General features: G+C 38.4%; 1 protein-coding gene across 14 annotated transcripts in view; it reads left to right on the top strand.

Moving 5' to 3' along the window:
- The window catches only part of SPEF2 (sperm flagellar 2), a 188,132-nt gene that overhangs the window by 92,224 nt on the left and 76,870 nt on the right, over positions 1–19,038 (top strand). For 13 of the 14 annotated variants that reach the window (XR_012092806.1, XR_012092804.1, XR_012092802.1 and 10 more), the window contains 3 exons: positions 2,508–2,681; positions 6,322–6,396; positions 17,368–17,516. Coding sequence is in view for 8 of the 14 variants with exons in the window: in XM_073014804.1 (XP_072870905.1) it covers positions 2,508–2,681; positions 6,322–6,396; positions 17,368–17,516 (398 nt within the window). In the remaining 6 variants the exon portion in view is untranslated. The remainder of the gene's footprint in view (positions 1–2,507; positions 2,682–6,321; positions 6,397–17,367; positions 17,517–19,038) is intronic. The other variant, XR_012092805.1, reaches the window with a different exon arrangement.

Raw genomic sequence — 19,038 nt, 5'->3', positions numbered from 1 at the left:
GCAGAAACAAACCAATTCTAACCCATAAAGGCTTGAAGTTACGGGTTAGAATCAGTTTGTTTTTGCCAACTATTAGACTCAACTTCAACATTTTCCTAAAGAGTTTGCATTCTAATAATCACTGACTACATTAATAGACTCAGTTATCACTTATTTAAGATTTATATTTCAAACAGGTAATTAACAGATGTTTAATCATTAAAACAATAAACATTAACCTAGCCCGGTGCTCTGTATTAAACATCCCAATTAAGTTAAAAAACTAAAAGAATGTGGTACTTCTATATTCTGACCACAATATACTGTTAAGTAGGAAAAAGCAGGTTGCATATAAAATAGTCTCTTTTAAGGAAAGTGTATGTATTTATGTATTAAAATACATACGCACAGAAGAGTCGGGCAGCATATATAATACTTGATGGTGGGGAAGGAGATGGGTCTTAAAGAGACTTAACAGGCAATTCCCCTTTCTACTTGTCTTAATTCTTGGATGTTTAAAACAATAATGATGAATTACTTTAAAAATCAGAACTAAAACCCCTAATTTCCACTTCGAAAGAATGTCTAATAGAATGAAACCTCCTGGCTTGCTGAATTGAAAAGAGTAATCCAAGGGTGGAGTGAGCATATGTAAAGAGAAATAGCCATGCAAGAACATAGGCATTCATCGCCAGTGGTACATTCAGTAGAGCTGTGGGCCTCCACAGTGTGAAGGGATGGAAAGACTGGGCAGTCAGGGAAGGTGTGCCAGGAAAGGTGAAACAGCATCACGAAAGGCAAAGGGTCATCACAATGATGGGAGCCTAGAAAGACTCCAGTTGGCCATGCTCCATCCCTCCAGGCATCTGGGCTAACCATCTCCTCTGACTGGGACACGCTTTCAGCAGAAATCCACGAGGCTCACTCCCTGGCTTGCTTCATGTCTTTGCTCAGACGTCACCTTATGGTTGGGCATACTCACCCTGGCACTCTGTCTAAAATGTAAGAAGCTGCCCACAACACTTTGGTCTCCCTTACTCTGTTCTATTTTTTTTTTCCATAGCACTTATCACCATCTTAACTCTTGTGTAAATTAACTTATTCATTATATTTATGGTTTGTTTCCTACCACTAGAATGTAAGCTTCATAAGGCCATTGATTTTTCTGTTTTGTTTTACTGTTGTATCTCCAGCAATCAGAACTATTGTTTGCAATATTATTATAATTATTATCATTAGAAATAGTAGTTTTACTTTATTGTTGTAATCCTTCCTTTTCTTCAAGGCACAATTCAAGTTCAATAAATGGTTGTTGCAGGAATGAATTAATTGCTAAGGCTTAATTGAGGATGTATGTACTGTGCAGTATTCTAAGTGCTTTGTATTCACTTATTAAAGTTAGTGATACACATTTCTTTCCCCTTCCATTTCCTCCTCACCCCACCTCTTGTATTACATTGCCCTTTACAGTCTTTTTATACTTGTTCATTTTGCTTTCCCACTGGACATTTTCAAACAATCTTTTATTTTTCTCTTCATCTTTATTAGCTACTTCCAGATTATCACTTTTACATTTGGCACCCACTTGCTAACCCTTTATATCAGCTCCGTACACACAAATACACATATATTACTCATCACCCCCGTGCCAACCACCACCATCACCACTCCTACCATCAGCACTACCACACCACCACCATCACCATCACTATCACCACCACCATCACTACCACCATCCCCATCACAGCCATCACCACCTCTACCTCCACCACGATCACTTCTACCAGCACCTCCACCACCACTACCACCAGACCCATCACCACCTCTACCTCCATCACCATCACCACCATCATCACCTGTCTCCACTACCACTACCACCACCACCATCCCTACCACAGCCATCACCACCTCCACCACCATCACCACCACTACCAGCTATACCTCCACCACCATCACCACCATCATCACCTCTATTTCCACTACCACCATCACTACCACCATCCCCACCACAGTCATCACCACCTCCACCACCATCACCAGCTCTTCCTCCACCACCACTATCACCAGCACCATTACCACCATCACTACCTCTACCTCTGCCACCATCACCACCATCATCACCATCATCACCACCACCACCCCCATCACCATCACCACCATCACTACCACCACCACCGTCACTATCACCATCCTCCCCACAGCCATCACCACTTCTACCTCCACCACAATCAACACCACTGTTATTAATACCACAACTGCCATCACAACTACACCATCATTACCACCACCACCCATCAACATTACCACCACTGCCATCAAGAGGCAAGGGCAACCATATTTCTGACAAGGGAGAGAAGACTTGAAATCTTAGCTTTAAGGACTAGAAGATTTAAGGGAAAGCCCAAAAGCATGAATTAACTTTAAATACATAAGAGTGTTTTGTATTAATTTAGATTTATCTTAGTTCAAGTGAAATAGTAGATGTCTAGAGTCTCTAATGAGGGTCAATTCTTATCATCCTTTTGAAGTTGAGAAGAAATTAGAAGAAAAGGAAGCTGAGAAAAAAGCAGCAGCTTCCCTGGCTGAGCTTCCACTTCCTACACCTCCTCCTGCTCCTCCTCCTGAACCAGAAAAAGAGAAGGAAATTCATCTTCATCATGTGCCTTCAAAAACTCCTACTGCAAAAGGAAAACCTCAATCAGGTGATTGACAGAATGATTTATAATCCTGTTTTTCAGTTTCTTAATTTTACTCAGTAAAGAATTATAAATTGTAGTCTATCTACATTCAGACTTTGGGCAACTTCAATCATATGAAACAAGGTTTTACACTCAGATGGAGGTGGAAAAGCTCTTGGAGTAGCTAAACGCATAGTTGTTACAAAGCCCAGCTTCTTCGCTGTGTAGGAGACATGGAGTCATCACACCTAGGTCTACTGATTAGAGTAAGATCACAGAGGAGAAGAGGAAAAGGCACAGAGCAACAGGTAACTTCAGGCAGATCAAGAGGATACACATCTGTTTGCTGAACTACGGAGTTAGATTTATGTAATGAGTAAGAGCATCTTAATAAAATAAGAATGACTATAACTGGTTTTCCGCCAGAATAAGGGAACAAATTAACAGCAACCAATAGAACTAGAATTTATATGTAATTGTAAATCTTCAGGACTGTGTGATTATAAAAGTACAGAAACACGCTCCTGCCATCTCAGTAAACATATATTTATGGACATAGAGATAAAGAGCCTAGATAGAGAACATTTTTAGTTTAAGTTTTTTCTAGATCCTTAACTCCTAAGGACCATAAGTCTAGCATTCAGTGGTAGACAATAAATATAATGACAAAAGTGAAGTGCTTAATTGTTTAATGCATGATATTGGTAGAGTGTCAGTATCTATTTGTGTGTGTGTGTAAAACAAATGAGGCTTTGGTTTCTAGTTTCAGCTTTATAAATGGCTGACTGTGCAGTTACACCATGTCTACCTAAGTATCTTTGATACTGTGTCATGACCACATTTCTAAACTCCATAGTCTTATGGAGATTTGAGATAGGTCTGAATTTTTAAAATTAAACTTATTCATATTAAACAAAAAAAATTTGAAGACTTTAGTAAGATATTATGGTATATTAAAGACCATTTCACTCCAGGAAATTAGAACTTAACTACAGGCAAAATACACAAACCCTAAAAAATGCTTTTATCATGTCAACAATAAAACACAAAGACATGAATTAAATATACACCCTTTTCCCACTATCTCATTAGGAAATTAAAAAAACAATTCAGAGGTCTGGAGGAAAATGGAAATATTTAAAATGCTGTTTAGAACTGGGGAAGACAGGCCGAGCGTGGTGGCTCATCCCTGTAATCCCAGCACTTTGGATCACCAGAGATCAGGAGTTGAAAACCTGCCTGGCCAACATGGCAAAACCCCATCTCTACCAAAAATACAAACATTAGCTGGGCGTGATGGCAGGCGCCTGTAATCCCAGCTGCTTGGGAGGCTGAGGCAGGAGAATTGCTTGAACCTGGGAAGCGGAGGTTGCAGTGAGCCGAGATGGCGCCACTGCACTCCAGCCTGGGGGATAGAGTGAAACTCTGCCTCCAGGAAAAAAAAAAAAAAAGAAAGAAAGAAAGAAAAGAAAAAGAACTGGGGAGACAGTTTTCACAGTGGGTCAGGTGAGCCTGGAATTATCTAATATGGTCCTTTAACCTATAGCTATGGCTCTACAACTCTTGCTCCTCCTCAGTTTGCTCTAGTCAAGAGTATCTATGTATTTGAGCCATTTCCTGAAACCAGTCTGTAGTGCTTCTGATCAGGACCAGTTCAGTCTTTAAGTTTCTGAAGTTCGTTTGTTATTTTATAATTGTATTCTTGAATACTGTGCATTGAAGAAATAATAAATCTATTGTTGCTTTAAAGAGTGGTTGTACTTGTCTTTTTTTCCCACCAAGGTCAGGGCTAGTGCCTGCTATTTAAGCATGTTTAGAAAGGTTCATCTCCAGAGTCCTAATTGCTGCCAGCCAACCTCACTGTGATGGACATTGATGGGGCAGGAAAGCAGACAGCACTGCCCCTGCAGCTCAGGGAAGCTTGGTTAGGCAATTTAAGAGAGGAACATTTATCACAGGTTTTTTAAATTTTTTGTGTAAATAATTTACAAATTTTCCAAAATGGAACATTTTTAGAACTGAAAACCTGAGGCTTCTGAACATGCCCTACTCAAACATCTAATTACAATCTTCAGCAGAAGTTGAGATGAAAAGAGGAATTATTCACTAAAATCAAAACAAATTTTTTAAAAAGGGCTAGAGAAGGTGTAGTACATTGAATCCTAACTGTTATTTTATTAAAAAAGTTGTTCTATATTTTATTCAGTTCCATATTTTATATTTGCTTCCATTATACTTGGGATTAAATTTGAAAAACTCCATAGTTAATGTTCCATTGAAGGATCTATTGTCAAATGCAGTATCAATTGTCACTATTTAATTGAGAATTAGTTCTTAGTATGGCACAATAGAATAATACTACCTATACTTCTATTTAGGTTTTTCCTTTTTTCCCTCCCTCCCTCCTTCCCTTCCTCCCTCCCTCCCTCCCTCCCTCCCTCCCTTCCTTCCTTCCTTCCCTCCCTCCCTCCATGTCGTCCCCTCTCTTTCTTCCAAATTTAGTGGTCAACTATTTGGATTTTTAAACATTCATTTAGAGAGATTAACAAAGTCACTTGTCTTATTTCTATGGAATCTTAGTTGTCATGTCCATGATATTTAAATGTAAGTGAGATCTGCTAGGAATTTATATATTCTTATAACTATCACTTCTAAATACAAAAAAAAAAAAAAAAAAAAAAAGGATAGAGGGAGTCTGTGTCCATCACAGGCATTTGAATTGCCATACTGGTTCATCCTTTAAAATGAAGAAAAATATATAGCCCAGGACCAAGGGAGGAAAATAATTAAATTTGTTTGGTAAATAATGCAGAATGTAGTGAATTATTTTTCAAGGAACAAACTCATTAATTGGGACATCTCCAGATCATCAGTTTTCCAATTTCTCCCTTCCAATATATTTCTGAACTATATCCTAGGGAATTTAAGATAAATATACTCACATCATTCTTCGCATCACAATTACAGTCAATGAAAAAATGTAGAAGTCACAAGGCAACAAAGTGTGTGACCAAGAGAAGTTCAAGGGCGCAACATATCAAAGCCATATGGTTATTTACCTCTTCTTCAAAGTGTTTGGCCATCATTTTTATTTTATTTTATGATTTCATTTATTTATTTATTTAATTTTTAGAGACAGGGTCTCACTATGTTGCCCAGGCCATACTCAAACTCCTGGGCTCAAGCCATCCTCTAGCCTCAACCTCATCAATAGCTGGGACTACAGGTGCTGCCACTGTACCCGGCTTTGGCATCATTTTTATGACAGATACAGTTGTCTTATTGTGTAGGCACATTCAATTGAAATAAATCCAAATACAGCCAGGTGCTTCAAGTGGATTTGTGATTATCTTTTAAAAACACCACAGCTAGTTCCATTAAAGAGTTTATGATCAAATCCACTACCAAATGTTCATATTAAAGTTAGGACTAAACATCTCAATGTGACAGAATAATGCTGCTATTAGAGCTATCATTCCAGAAGTTTCAACCTATAGTCTGTCTTCAGAATAATTTTAACTCAAAGTTAAGACCGGAGCCATTTTATGCAGTTCACAAATGTAACTGTTTACCTATGGGAAATAGCATTAGCTTGCTTACAATCATATAGCCCAGGTTATTGAAGTAAATCATCAATGATTTTTGTGTGTTGAATTTTGTTTAGAAGCCCCGCATGGTAAGCAAGAACCTCTTCAGGAAGGAAAAGGGAAGAAAGGTGAAACGGCACTCAAAAGAAAAGGTACAGCAGATAAAAATAGATATAATTACATGTAATTCTGCATTTTATAACTATCTCAGTGCAAATAGCTAGATTTGTATAGTAGTATACATTGACCACTTCTCTCAGGCATTTGTAAATCATAAGCCCTTGCGGAATATAGTCTCAAACTTTCTGCATCCTGGCACTTACCAGAGGCCCTGCTAAGAAAAGTGATGCTTGCCAGGATAATTTAGACAATATCTAATATGCAGAATATCCATTTCACCTCCTTTTGAACCCATTTGCCACTGTTCCATTATGTTTCTTCATTAAACAATGGCTTTTCAAACATATAGCCTTACCCAGGAGAGATGTTAATTAGGAGCCAAATGAAGAAAGTTCTCAATAATCAACTAAATTCAGAAAATGCCAAGTTACATCAAGTTAAAATGTTTTTAATTACAGGATTTTTTTTTCTATAACAATGTGCATTTCAAAGGGAGCAGGAGACACCATATGTAAGATCCCAGGGCATTCTGGCTGCAGAATTCTTCTCCCTTGGAGGAATATCTGTTGGGATCAGAGTTCTCTGGAACAAACACTTGGAAATAATGCCATCTTTAGTTCCGATGCTTTGCCACATGTATTAGTGTTAGTATTGTTCCAGTGTTTGCCTTCTGATTTGTCTTGCAGGGTCAATTATTGTAGGTGCTACCAAGCCACTTAATAAATTCAGTATCAATGTTATAAGCATTAATGTCATAGGACTTTTCCTTAGTTCACCTAAAGACGGGGTTCTTGTCCATCCCATGGCCATGAAAATTTAGGCTCACAAACGGTTTGAAGGGTGAGTAAAACAGGGTTTTATTGGGTGAAAAGGGAAAAAAAGAGGGAAACAGGGACTCTCGCAAGGTCAGAGTCCCTCCACTGGAGCCCTTCCTGCCTGGCAGTTTGAATCCCTGTTTCCACACAGAAAAGGAGGGGCCAGGCTCCTCCCCACTACAAATGGTGTGAACTTCCCAAGTCTCCACCTTAGTGGGCAGGCTGGTTGGAGTTTCTCCAGGGACCCCCTGCTACCTGGCTGTCTCATTCCCCTCTCTAAAGAAGTACATCTATCTAACTATTTGTTGTTAGATTAAGGATAAGGACAAAGACCGATCTTAAATGCTTCCTGCTGACAGGGGTCGCTGTTTTGGGGAAATGGCAATCAGAGCTCCCTCAGAGGCCTATTTAAAGGTTCCCAACAGAAGGGCCCATTGTCAGATGCTCCACTTGCATGACTATTTACAGTTTGATGGCCTGAAAGCAAGAGCAGACAAATGGAGTTATTAGAAAACATGTATCAAAATGAAACAAGGGGAGGGATAAGGACAGCTCAAAAATTCTGAGGCCTTTTACCAGTTTGCACAGGGAGAGGGAGGTCAAACCCCAGCTGGTTAAAAAAAACTCTACTCTTTTGCTGGCATGTCAGGCTTCTGGGTTCCCTTCCCCTGAGCCCAATCCTAAGCCAACTAGTTTAAGGCTTGGGAAATAAACTCTTTCAAGTTTGTAGGATGCATCTGAGGGGAGTGTTCCATAGTACGGAGATACAATTACCTGTGAAGAGAGGGCAGAGGAGGAGAAAGAAAAAAGTAACACCTTTTCAAGGAGTCCCAGAGGGTCAGGATGCATTTGAAAGGGATACAGAATGAAGATGAATGGTCACCCATCTAGAAAGAGGGGAGCAGGCATCCCTGGTTTCTGTCTCTTCCTAGCAAATAACCAGGGTACATGAGGGAGACGGAAGCGTGTCCACTTTCCCTCTTCCATACTTGCATCTGAGTGATTTTGGCAGGTCCTGCCATGAGTGCCAAAGCACCTTGCACCCATGAAGCAGGGAGGGCCTAGAGAATAGGAATTATCTGCTCTTACCCATGTATGCCTTATCTCCCCTGCTGCCAGTAGCCTTGGAGTTTCCTAGATATTATTTATGTTATGGATACTAACTTGACCTTTATCCATGAAACAGGAAGCTTGGGGTTGACTTAATTGGCAGGAATCAGCCACTCTTAGCTTTGCTGTGCCTTTTAACCTCTGTTGTCATTTGCCCCTGAATTCCCTAGATCCAGTTTTCCTTCCTAGGGCTTTGACCCAAAGCTTGGAATTGAGTTTGGTACAAAAATGTGCCTCAGGGAGTTGCATGGACTCCTTATCATAAGCCGAATGCTAAGGTGACACTGTGGAACTGAGTCCTCCTCCAACAAGGAAGAGGAAAAAATGTCTTGTGACACACCCAGATAACAAGTAACTATAGTTATGCTTGCTAGGATTTGGGTGCATGGTGCTTGCGTTTGGTTAGCTGCCTTGGTCTTACTTTCCCAAAAAGGAAACCTCCGAGTGATGGGCATCCTATTTATTCCCATCACCTCGCAGGATTTGCAGGATAATTGCTTAGAACTAGAATATCCATTCAGATTTTTATATTACTCATCCCTTTTGTTCTTTGTGACCTGGAGCCAGAAATTGCTGGTTGGTTCACAGGAGTAAGCAGGGTTAGTCTAAAATGTACGTGAAAACTTAAAAACAACTAATGACTTTTGAATTTAACGACAAATGTATAAGTTTTGAAACATGATTTATCTCTCTCCCGTCCTCATTTTTGTTAAAAAGTCATCACAGGACTGAATGGTTTGCAAAATAGATTTTAGTCTTATACTTGGCCTGATTATTTGCATAAAGTGCAGTAATAATAATTATTTCTGTATAGGCCTTTTGGATTGGTTTTGATGGAAGTCTGTTCCATAAGGAATCTCACATGAGACCTTTTAAAGCCAAGCCCAACCATGGGTTTGTATCCTCAAATACCTGTGAGGTGGGTGGCCGTCTTCTCTTATGGTCCCAAGATAAACTTGGAGCTCCTGAATCTGTTAGAAAGTGGCAATAGTGACTTTTTTTTTTTTTTTTTTGAGGTGGAGTCTAGCTCTGTCGCCTAGCCTGGGATGCAGTAGTGCAATCTTGGCTCACTGCAAGCTCTGCCTCCTGAGTTCAAGCAATTCTCCTGCCTCAGCCTCCCAAGTAGCTGAGATTACAGGCACATGCCACCACAGCCAGCTAATTTTTGTATTTTTAATAGAGACAGGGTTTCACTGTATTGGCCAGGCTGGTCTCAAACTACTGACCTTATGGTCCACCCACCTCAGCCTCCCAAAGTGCTGGGATTACAAGTGTGAGCCACCACACCCGGCCAGAAAGTGATATTCTTTACTGACCACAGGTCAGGAACCCTGTATGGGGACTGCATAGATGAAGGTATGAGGCCAGTTTCCCCTCCAGGCTTTTATTGGCTCTGTAAGTAGAGATTTACTCCTTAAAGGGAAGCATACCCTTCCAGTCAAAGCCTTGGTGAAATAACCTCTTTCTCCAATTGTGTCCTGTTGTAAAAGAAAAATGGATTTTTATTGCACTGATGCAAACAACTATATTGCCATAAGAATACTCACAGATAGGTTCTAAATTCTGGAGGAACCAGGCAGAGATAAAAAAAAACATGCTCCAAATTTTGATCATAGGAGTATACCTTGCTTATTCCTTAGTTATTAAAGGCCACAAATAGCTCAAAATAAGTTTCCTTGACTCTGAGAAACAAAATAAAGATCAGCAATATTCCAAGCAAAAGTCAAAAAGGTTGCTTCAGCTTTCTAAGTTCAGTCCATTTAGTTCTTGCTTCACTTGATATTTATGAACATTTCAGCTGTTCATGAGTTCTGTACATTTTTTTATTCCAGTGTCACAGTCTCCAAAGTTATCAGAAACCTGTGTTTGAGAGCATCTGTTAAAGTTCTATAGCTCATTATAAACCATCTTTGAAAAGGATTAAAACAGGACAATTGTCTGTGGATAGCAAAATGTCCAGGGTAGTTACAGTTAGAAATATGATTGACAAGTTTGGTTTTCTCCATGGTTTTCAATAACTTAATGTAACAACCTTAATTATGATTGATAGCATAAACTTAGACATTAGAATTTTAGAAATTTTATACAATTTTGGAACATATATTAGCATTATTCGCCAAGATATAACCTAAAGAAACTTGAGCATCATTTTGGCAATGTGACATACCTAAACCTGTCAAACAATCCTGTTTACTTCTCTTTTCTGGACACTTCAGGGGCCCTCTGAAGTATTCAAAAAGCCAGGTGCCAGTGAAGATAATTTTGATACTGAAGTTTGATTTTGGGAAGCCTTTTAAATATGTGTGAAGCACTTGACATTATTAAATAGAATTCCATATTACCATAAACTATTTATTTTGCCAAAATGATGACTCAGAAATTTTTAAAGAAGCACAAACCTTTTATATCCCTTTACAAATTTTACCAAAAAACAGATTAATGCCTTAGGAAAACCTTGTTATGCTTTTATTTCAGTGCTCAATTTACAGGAAAACCGTATAATACCCTTTTTGGAATTTAGTCAATATGTTCACATAGAGAACCTTTTCTGCAAGATTACTTTCCACAATTATTGTACCACTTCTTTGAACCTTCAGCTTTTTCCTAATTTAACTCAATACAATCCTGTAACCCTAGGCAAAGTTTTACATTTCCATGCCTTCTTATAACCTTTTACTAAAAAACACATTTTGCTGTTCTTACACACCTTGCATGTAAATCTATTTCTAATAGTTTCAATTAACTCCTATGAATTTTAACTTTAAGGTAAAGCTTGGTGAGTTGCTTTAATTGTGTGCTAAGTGTAGCCAAGGTTTGCCTTCTTAATTAAGGGTGTGGTTAGTTCCATATGTGCCCAGACCTTACCAATTGTGAAGTCTCATGTCAACAAATAGTTCTCAAAACCCAAAAAGGAGTTTGTAACCTTAAAACACTTAGCAAACCTTGCATCTGACCTGGATTTTACCAATAGTCTTTCAGGCTGTTTTTACTCCTTAAAGATTAAAGTCACGTGAACTGAAAGGTACCACGGCTTTTAACTTCCCTTAAAAAATGTATTTGATCCAAGTGCTTGTCTTTCTTTAGGTCAAATTAATTAGAGCTCTTTTCACAGACATCACACACAGTACATACATAGACAGGCAGAAGAAAATCCAGTTGCTGGGTGGGGTCCTTTAAGAGACAGAGATAGGAAAACATGCAGACATTGAAACAGAGCGGGCTCATCCCCTAATGCAGTATTGCTAAACAAAGCCTTGCCAAGTGGTTATGCCCCCAGGATGTAAAGCAAGATGGAGGCTTTCAGCACAAACCATACAGACATGCAAAGCATACCAGATTGGCCACAGCCCAAGACTAGCCCCAGTCCAAGACTAGGCCCACAAATCCTTTTTCAGAATTAAAGCTTTACAGAAAATATGAACAGTATTAGTTGAGGGGCCTGGCCTAGTAAAGGTGGGGGGAAACTTTAAAGGTTAACTGCTGACAGGATGGAGAAGAGGAAAGAAAAAAAAAACAGTTTAAAAATGTCTAGGAAAGAGCCTCTTACTCTTATCCAAGTTGTTCCTCCACGAGGGTGATGTGTTCAATTACTGTCCAATGGAGTAAAACCCTTTGGCTGGGGAAGGGGGAAGACTGTGGTGGCTTGTGGCTGGGAACCAGCCATCCAGCTGGTCAGGACCCTGGGAATGCGTCCCAGTCCTGACATGGGGCAGGGAGCATCGGGGAACTGATGTTTATCCATCTATCTAGTAAAAAAAAGGAAAAGGCCATGAAAAGACCTGGGATTCATGGGGGTTGGGGGCTTGGTTTCCCCCACCCTCAGAAGTCCAAGGATGAAAAGGCTTAAAAGCAACAGTGAGCGGTTTTGAGTCCCCATTTCACTCACTGCTTCTCAAGTCCCTCGTTGGGTGCCAAAAATGTTGCAAGACTTTTCCTTAGTTCAGCTAAAGATGGGGTTCTTGTCTGCCCACAGCCATGAAAATTTAGGCTCACAGATGGTTTAAAGGGTGAGTACAGCAAGGTTTTACTGGGTTAAAACAGAAAAAGAAGGAAACAGGAACTATTGCAAGGCCAGAGTCCCTCTGCTAGAGCACCTCCTGCCTGGCAGTTTGAATCCCAGATTCCACACAGGAAAAAGAGGGGCCAGGCTCCTCCCCACCACAGATGGCATGAACTTCCCAAGTCTCCACCCCAGTAAGCAGGCTGGTCCGGAGATCCCCTCCCACCTGGCTGTCTCATTAATGCCATTTAATTTGAAGGATCTGGAAGAACAGAGGAAAAAAGACAAAAGTGAAAGGAAATTGAAATAACTAGATCATCTATGAGAGCAGACTCTTAAAGTATGGTTTTGGGACCAGCAGTATCTGCATCTGCATAACCTAGAAAATTGTTAGAAGTATACATACTAAATCTGAAACTCCAGGAGTGGCGCCTAGCAGTTTTGTGTTTTGACAAGCCCACTAGAGGATTCTGATGATTATTAACATTTGAGAACTACTTTACTGGAGCCCAAGGCTCACTGCTCTATTGTAGCCACTGGAAAATCAGAAACATTCAATGATTTCTGGTGTATTATTTATAATATACCTCTTCCTTCAAATATTGAAGTTAGATTACAATAAAAAACATGTTTATAATAATGCTGTTGAAATACAAATAAAAATCCAAAGCCCTTAAACGAGGAAATTAGCACATTCAGCTCAAAGATACAATGCTTATTGTGATGACTCATTAATCAGAACAACCTGACAAACAAGGTGATGAAGGAAGTATGATGCGTTTAAGTTTTAACAGGATTAATTTCTAAAATAGATTTTTATCACCTGAGACCTTTAACAGAGGACAATATGTGGCACAATATGCAAGGTCCTCATAGATTTATAGCAAATGCAAAATACATTGGGTTTCATTGGAAGGTTGATGCCACACATACAAAAGCTGGCAATTTATGATTGATCATGGTTCTGGTAGCAAAATTCAACCATAGTCATCTTTTATAATACAATTTATAAGCACAATAACAAACTACCTCTTATAGAGTACCTTTTATGCACCAGGCACTACACAAGATAATTTACATATACAATCTCATTAAGTTCTCACAATCATCTATGAAGTAGAAATGATCATTTTACCATGTCAAAGATGAGGAAATTGACAGTCAAAATGAATAAAGAAGTGTTTTGTTAAGAACTGTTAACCTATAAGGAGAAAACAAAAAAGAGCTTCTTCACTCTTTGGAGAATATTATCTACCCTCCCACATTAATTTGCACACTAAATTGCTCATAACTTCCCTGGATTTTGCCTCAATAATGTTACAATTGTTTAAATAAATTCAATAAATACTATTTATGCTCTTAAGTATGAGTCTTTTAATGAATCTGTTTATCAGACTGTAGTTTAAAAAATTTTTACCAGAAATTTACCAAAAAGAAAATTGGTATGCAAAATAAATAAAATAATCTTAAAATCAACGAGCCAAGTAAATAGTAGTATAAGAACTTCTCTGAGTTTGCAGACTTCTAAGTATGAATCAAAAGAACATTTATCAATATGAAATGCATCAATAGACACTAAAAGGCAATGAGGTATGACAATCAAAAGCATAGAGTCTACAGCCACCCTGCCTAAACTGAAATTCTAGCTCTGCCATTTACCATATATGAGTTACCTCTGGCAAGTTACTGTACCTTAATATGCCTCAATTTCCTCATCTGTGCAATGGAGTAATAGGAGTATCTACTCATGTGGCTATTATAAAGAATAAGTAAATGTGCAAAAAAGTAAATAGTACAGGGTCTGGCCCAGAATAAACTGTAAATAAATATGGACTATTATTATTGGCCCCAGACCAAGTTACTAAAGACAGTGGGCAGAAAGGGGAATCCTTTGTAAAGCTGACCTGGAGAGTTCCCTCTTGTCATTGATTATAAAGATGCTAAAATTAGGTTTTATAAGCAACCCCGGATAACCAGTCTCATTACTTTATAGTCGTCCACATTCTGTATCTCCAGCTCTACACAGAGTAACAGCATAAATTTTAGGACAGTAAGCAGAGAAAGCTTTCCCTCCATGAGCTTTTTCAGAATAGTTTTTCAACAGTGAGTTCTGAGAACAGATGCTCAGTCTCTGGCTCCTTACTCAACACTGGACCTCTTCTCTTCCTGGTCATGTTGCTTCAGTCTGGTCCATTTCTGAGCTAAAATTTTCATCTTATCTAATACACTCTAAATCTCCACTTTGATTGCCATTGTTGGCAGCCCAGGCAGCCATTAGCACTGTTAACAAAAAGATAGTTTTTGCTGAACATGGTTAACCCCCAAGGTAATAAGAAAGCCATCACTGTTAATTGATCTGGTTTCTGTCTAGTGAAGCTGTTAATTAAATTAAGTCCTAGAGGACATATTTTGCAACAGAAAAGTAAATATAATGCCTTTCTTAAAAGAAAACAACAACAACAAAAAAACACATAAAGCGGACTTTCCCTATCTTTTCCTCCCTCCTACAATTCTCACCTCCAAATCCTTTTACCTCCCTGAGGAAGGCCAATTTAATTTGAAAGTGTTTGGTTTTCCTAATGCCCTCTCATCAATTGATCCTCTTATCTTAGAATTAACTATTTACTTTCTTAGTTGTAAATTTTGGTTCCAGCTCTTGACTTTTAATTACTCAGACCTTCACTGAGTTCCTATTATTATCTCTTTGCTCAAACCTACTGATCTGTCACTTTGTCTTTGATTGTTTCTTTATTTATAATATTGATTTTTAAAATCCAGTGTTCTAAAATTGAATTTCTCTTTTTACTGCATTTTATTTTTATTTATACTCATTGTAGTGCTGTGGGTTTTTGTGTGATACTACCAGGTTCTTACAACAAAAAAATTGGTAATATGTACCTTTACCATATGCTAATCCATAGATTATTTTCCAAACCGTTCATCCATGAGCATGAGGAATAGTTATACTGAGGACTCAATGATCCAACTCTACAAGTAAAAGCAAACATCTTATTAGAAAATGAAGCCTTCATATGGTTGCATGGAGGATACTTAAAAAGTAATGCTGCTTGTTACATTTAAGATGCTGATAAAGATGTTGTTCAAAAGTAAATATTCACTAATGCATAGATACATTTTTATTTGTTCAAATATTTTGCCCTTCAGCATTTTCATTGTTAAAAGTTACACAAAAGTTGTATATAATCAAAGCACAATAGTCCAGAAATATTTCCTGACTCTCTCTGTTTTCACTGGATGATCATGATGTTTAAGAAAAGAAAAAGAAACTCATTCCAGTCTCTAATTTATCATTACAAAATTCTTCTTCTTAGGAATTTTGCTTAGAGAAATTCATTTTAAATTGGTCATAGAGTTATCATTTGTTCTTCACCAGAGATTCAGGTCAAAGGAAAATCATTATATAGAAAAATATAGCAAATTGTGAAAATTGTCAGTTACTGCCTAAACAAAGACTTTCTTAAATTTTTCTAAATTTTATATAATTTAGATATAACTTCAGATCTACAGATAATAGATACTGTTTTTAAATATATAAGTAGAGATCACCTAAACTGCCCACAAGATATAATTAACAATTTCTCCTCTACTTATAATCCACTTATTTTTAACTAACATAAAAGTGGAAGATGTATTTGTTTTTCTAAACAGCATTATCACTAAATAATACTCATTAAAGAAATACATTTTGGAGGAAGAAAGTGCTCCTAGTTGTACAGGTGTCTGCAAACTGCATCCAAAAATTTCAATAATTAATCTAAAGGTAAGTGGAATTTTAAATGGAGTGAATTTCCAAACTGTAATAACTTGATCTTTTCAGGGAATATTAGTGCTCTCTGAGTTAAGGACCAAAGTTGTTCATTCCATAGGGTACCACCTAACAGATCTAGATTCCCCTCTTTATGTTATCAGGGAAAGTGAAGTGAATGTCCTTTTTGGATTCTGAATTGAAAATTAGACCTCAGGCCGGGCGCGGTGGCTCAAGTCTGTAATCCCAGCACTTTGGGAGGCCGAGACGGGCGGATCACGATGTCAGGAGATCGAGACCATCCTGGCTGACACAGTGAAACCCCGTCTCTACTAAAAAATACAAAAAAAAAAACTAGCCGGGTGAGGTGGCGGGCGCCTGTAGTCCCAGCTACTCGGGAGGCTGAGGCAGAAGAATGGCGTGAACCTGGGAGGCGGAGCGTGCAGTGAGCCGAGATCCAGCCACTGCACTCCAGCCTGGGCGACAGAGCGAGACTCTGCCTCAAAAAAAAAAAAAAAAAACAAAACAAAACAAAACAAAAAAAAAAACAAAAACAAAATCAAAAAAAAAAAAAAAAAAAGAAAATTAGACCTCCTCTTTCTTGTTTTCTTCCCAAGCATCCCTTGCTTTCCACCCCTCGCCTCCCTTTCCTTTCCTTCCCTTTCTTTTCCTTTCTCTTTCTCTCACTCCTTGATTCTGCCAGGCTTATGGCACAGCAACTACCTTCATCTTTATTCCATAACTGTAGCAAGAAAAATAGTTTCCCCACAGCAACCCTGTGTCATGTGCAGAGAATGTTCAGGGGCTACAATAGCTCCTCTTCTCCTCCCCTGCATCCCTCACCTACTCCAGCTGACTCTTTTAATATCCTCCTTTCTCTCTGCCCTCTTACCTGGTCTCCAAGGGATACCAAGAGCACCACTCATGTTCTAGCTACCTTCTTTCTCATTCAGCGTGGAGAGTTTAATTTGCCAGTTTTTGAAATAGTAAGTGAAATACACTTTGTTCTAGAGTCTAAACTTTATAAAAGTCACATGTTCATTATGAAAGCAAGAACAGAGATGAAAATAAAATATCAAATATATTAGCCATTTAGATAGGTTGGATTGCTTTAAGACATTTACTATTATTAATATTATTGGTTAATTTGGGGGCTGTGGAGAATAAGAATTTGTTGTAAGACTCCTCAAAAAACTTTAAAAAGTAGTTAATGAATCACCTGAAGTCCATGGCAATTATAGATGTATTCCTCCACCAGAATTCTGTCCCATTCATTTACTTGTATTGGAATAATTTGATATGCATGTTTAAGGTTCTCCTAAAGGAAAATCATCAGGAGGAAAAGTACCAGTAAAGAAATCACCTGCTGACTCTACAGACACATCACCTGTTGCAATAGTGCCGCAGCCACCTAAGCCAGGATCAGAAGAATGGGTCTATGTGAATGAACCAGTTCCTGAGGTATGGCCGTTTAGAATCAAGCTGGTAGAATTCATTCTTTCTCCTGCATGTAGTAAGATTCATGCTGTCATTTACAACATCCTGAAGGTCTTTTACAGCAGGTAATATGTATTTACCCATCAAAAAGCTGAGATTTTTTTTAGAGACTACTCAATGACCCATATCTCATCCTTTCTCCTACTTGAGTTTCTGAGTCATGCTTTGAACTGCTATTGAGTGTTAAAATCGGGGGAACAAATGGGTTCTGTGAGGAACAATTTTCTTCTCAGGAACACACAGAGATGCAGATTCCTGGAAGAATGACTTCCCCAGAACACATATCCAGCAAATTTCTAGCCTTCTATTCATGTTTTAATACCCCCATCATAATGCTTTTAAAAGAAGTTTAATCTTTGACTTTTTAGAAGTAGAAGAATATTTTTGAAGCGAACTAAACCCATAAAAGAACAGACAGCTATCCGACCTGGGAACGTTAATGGGTGTGCTGGTGTAAGGCAAGATGTCCCAGGGTAGCGCTGGAAGCTCCGCCCAGCTCAACTCGCAAGGCCCGGTTGCCATCTACCATTTTTGGTTGCTTTAACAGATGAATTCTCAGAAAGTCCACAGAATAGTCCTTCCTTTAAAACTTTTTAAACAGCAAAGAGCTTTTTAAAAGACAAGGTCTCCTTCTCCCTTATTCCAGTCCCCAATGATCTCTTACTCTGATGAACTCAGCAGCGACCATCTGTGCCAGGCATTTGAGACCCAATTATGAAATGCAGCAATTGTGGTGTTGCTGTTATTATTGAGCTTTCCTAGGGATATGTCTTCTCTCCCAATTAAATTATAAACTCTTTGGCGAGGGTAGGAACATGGAATAATTCACTGTATTCAACACAAACACAGTACAGAGTATGTGACTTGATAGGTTTCTAATTGATTAATTAGCATTGAGAGTGAAATTAGAACAGAAAATATTTAAAATTGAGAATACTAAATGATGTAATTATGGAGGTATTTAATTGACCTCACTCAGCCAAACAGAAGCTACTTTAATATATATTAATATTAATATATATGTAGGTTCAAAAAACTTACCATAGAAGCAAGATATAGAAGTGGGTGTTAGCAATGAGATAAAATTAAAATGATACAATATGGTAAGTGATGGGGAGTGTTGGGCAAAAACACCTAAATTCATTCCTTAACTCCAAAACTTGAAGCCCTTGAAAGAAATAAATCTATAGAGGACAAGAGAGAAATAAAAAACAGGAATTTTTTTAAAACAAAATTAACATTGAAATATGGCCCCAGCTCCAAGTAGATCTTCTAGCACTCAGGATTTGATGGAAAACATGATAATTTGAGAAGAGTAGAATAAAAGACTATTTACAAATGTGTAGGCAATAAGTATGGCAACCTACAAGGATTAGATTATTCCCTCCCCTCCAACAAGTGGCAGCTGGGGGTCACTAAGGCCCCTAGGCTGAGGAGGTGCAGAAAGGGAGTAGATCCTTGGGCCTCAAGAGAACTTCTGTACTTA

This window comes from Chlorocebus sabaeus, chromosome 4 (genome assembly GCF_047675955.1).
Source record: "Chlorocebus sabaeus isolate Y175 chromosome 4, mChlSab1.0.hap1, whole genome shotgun sequence".
Classification (NCBI taxonomy): domain Eukaryota; kingdom Metazoa; phylum Chordata; class Mammalia; order Primates; family Cercopithecidae; genus Chlorocebus; species Chlorocebus sabaeus.
The sequence above is the reverse complement of the archived record's forward strand: the minus strand, read 5'-3'. Positions and strand labels throughout refer to the sequence as shown.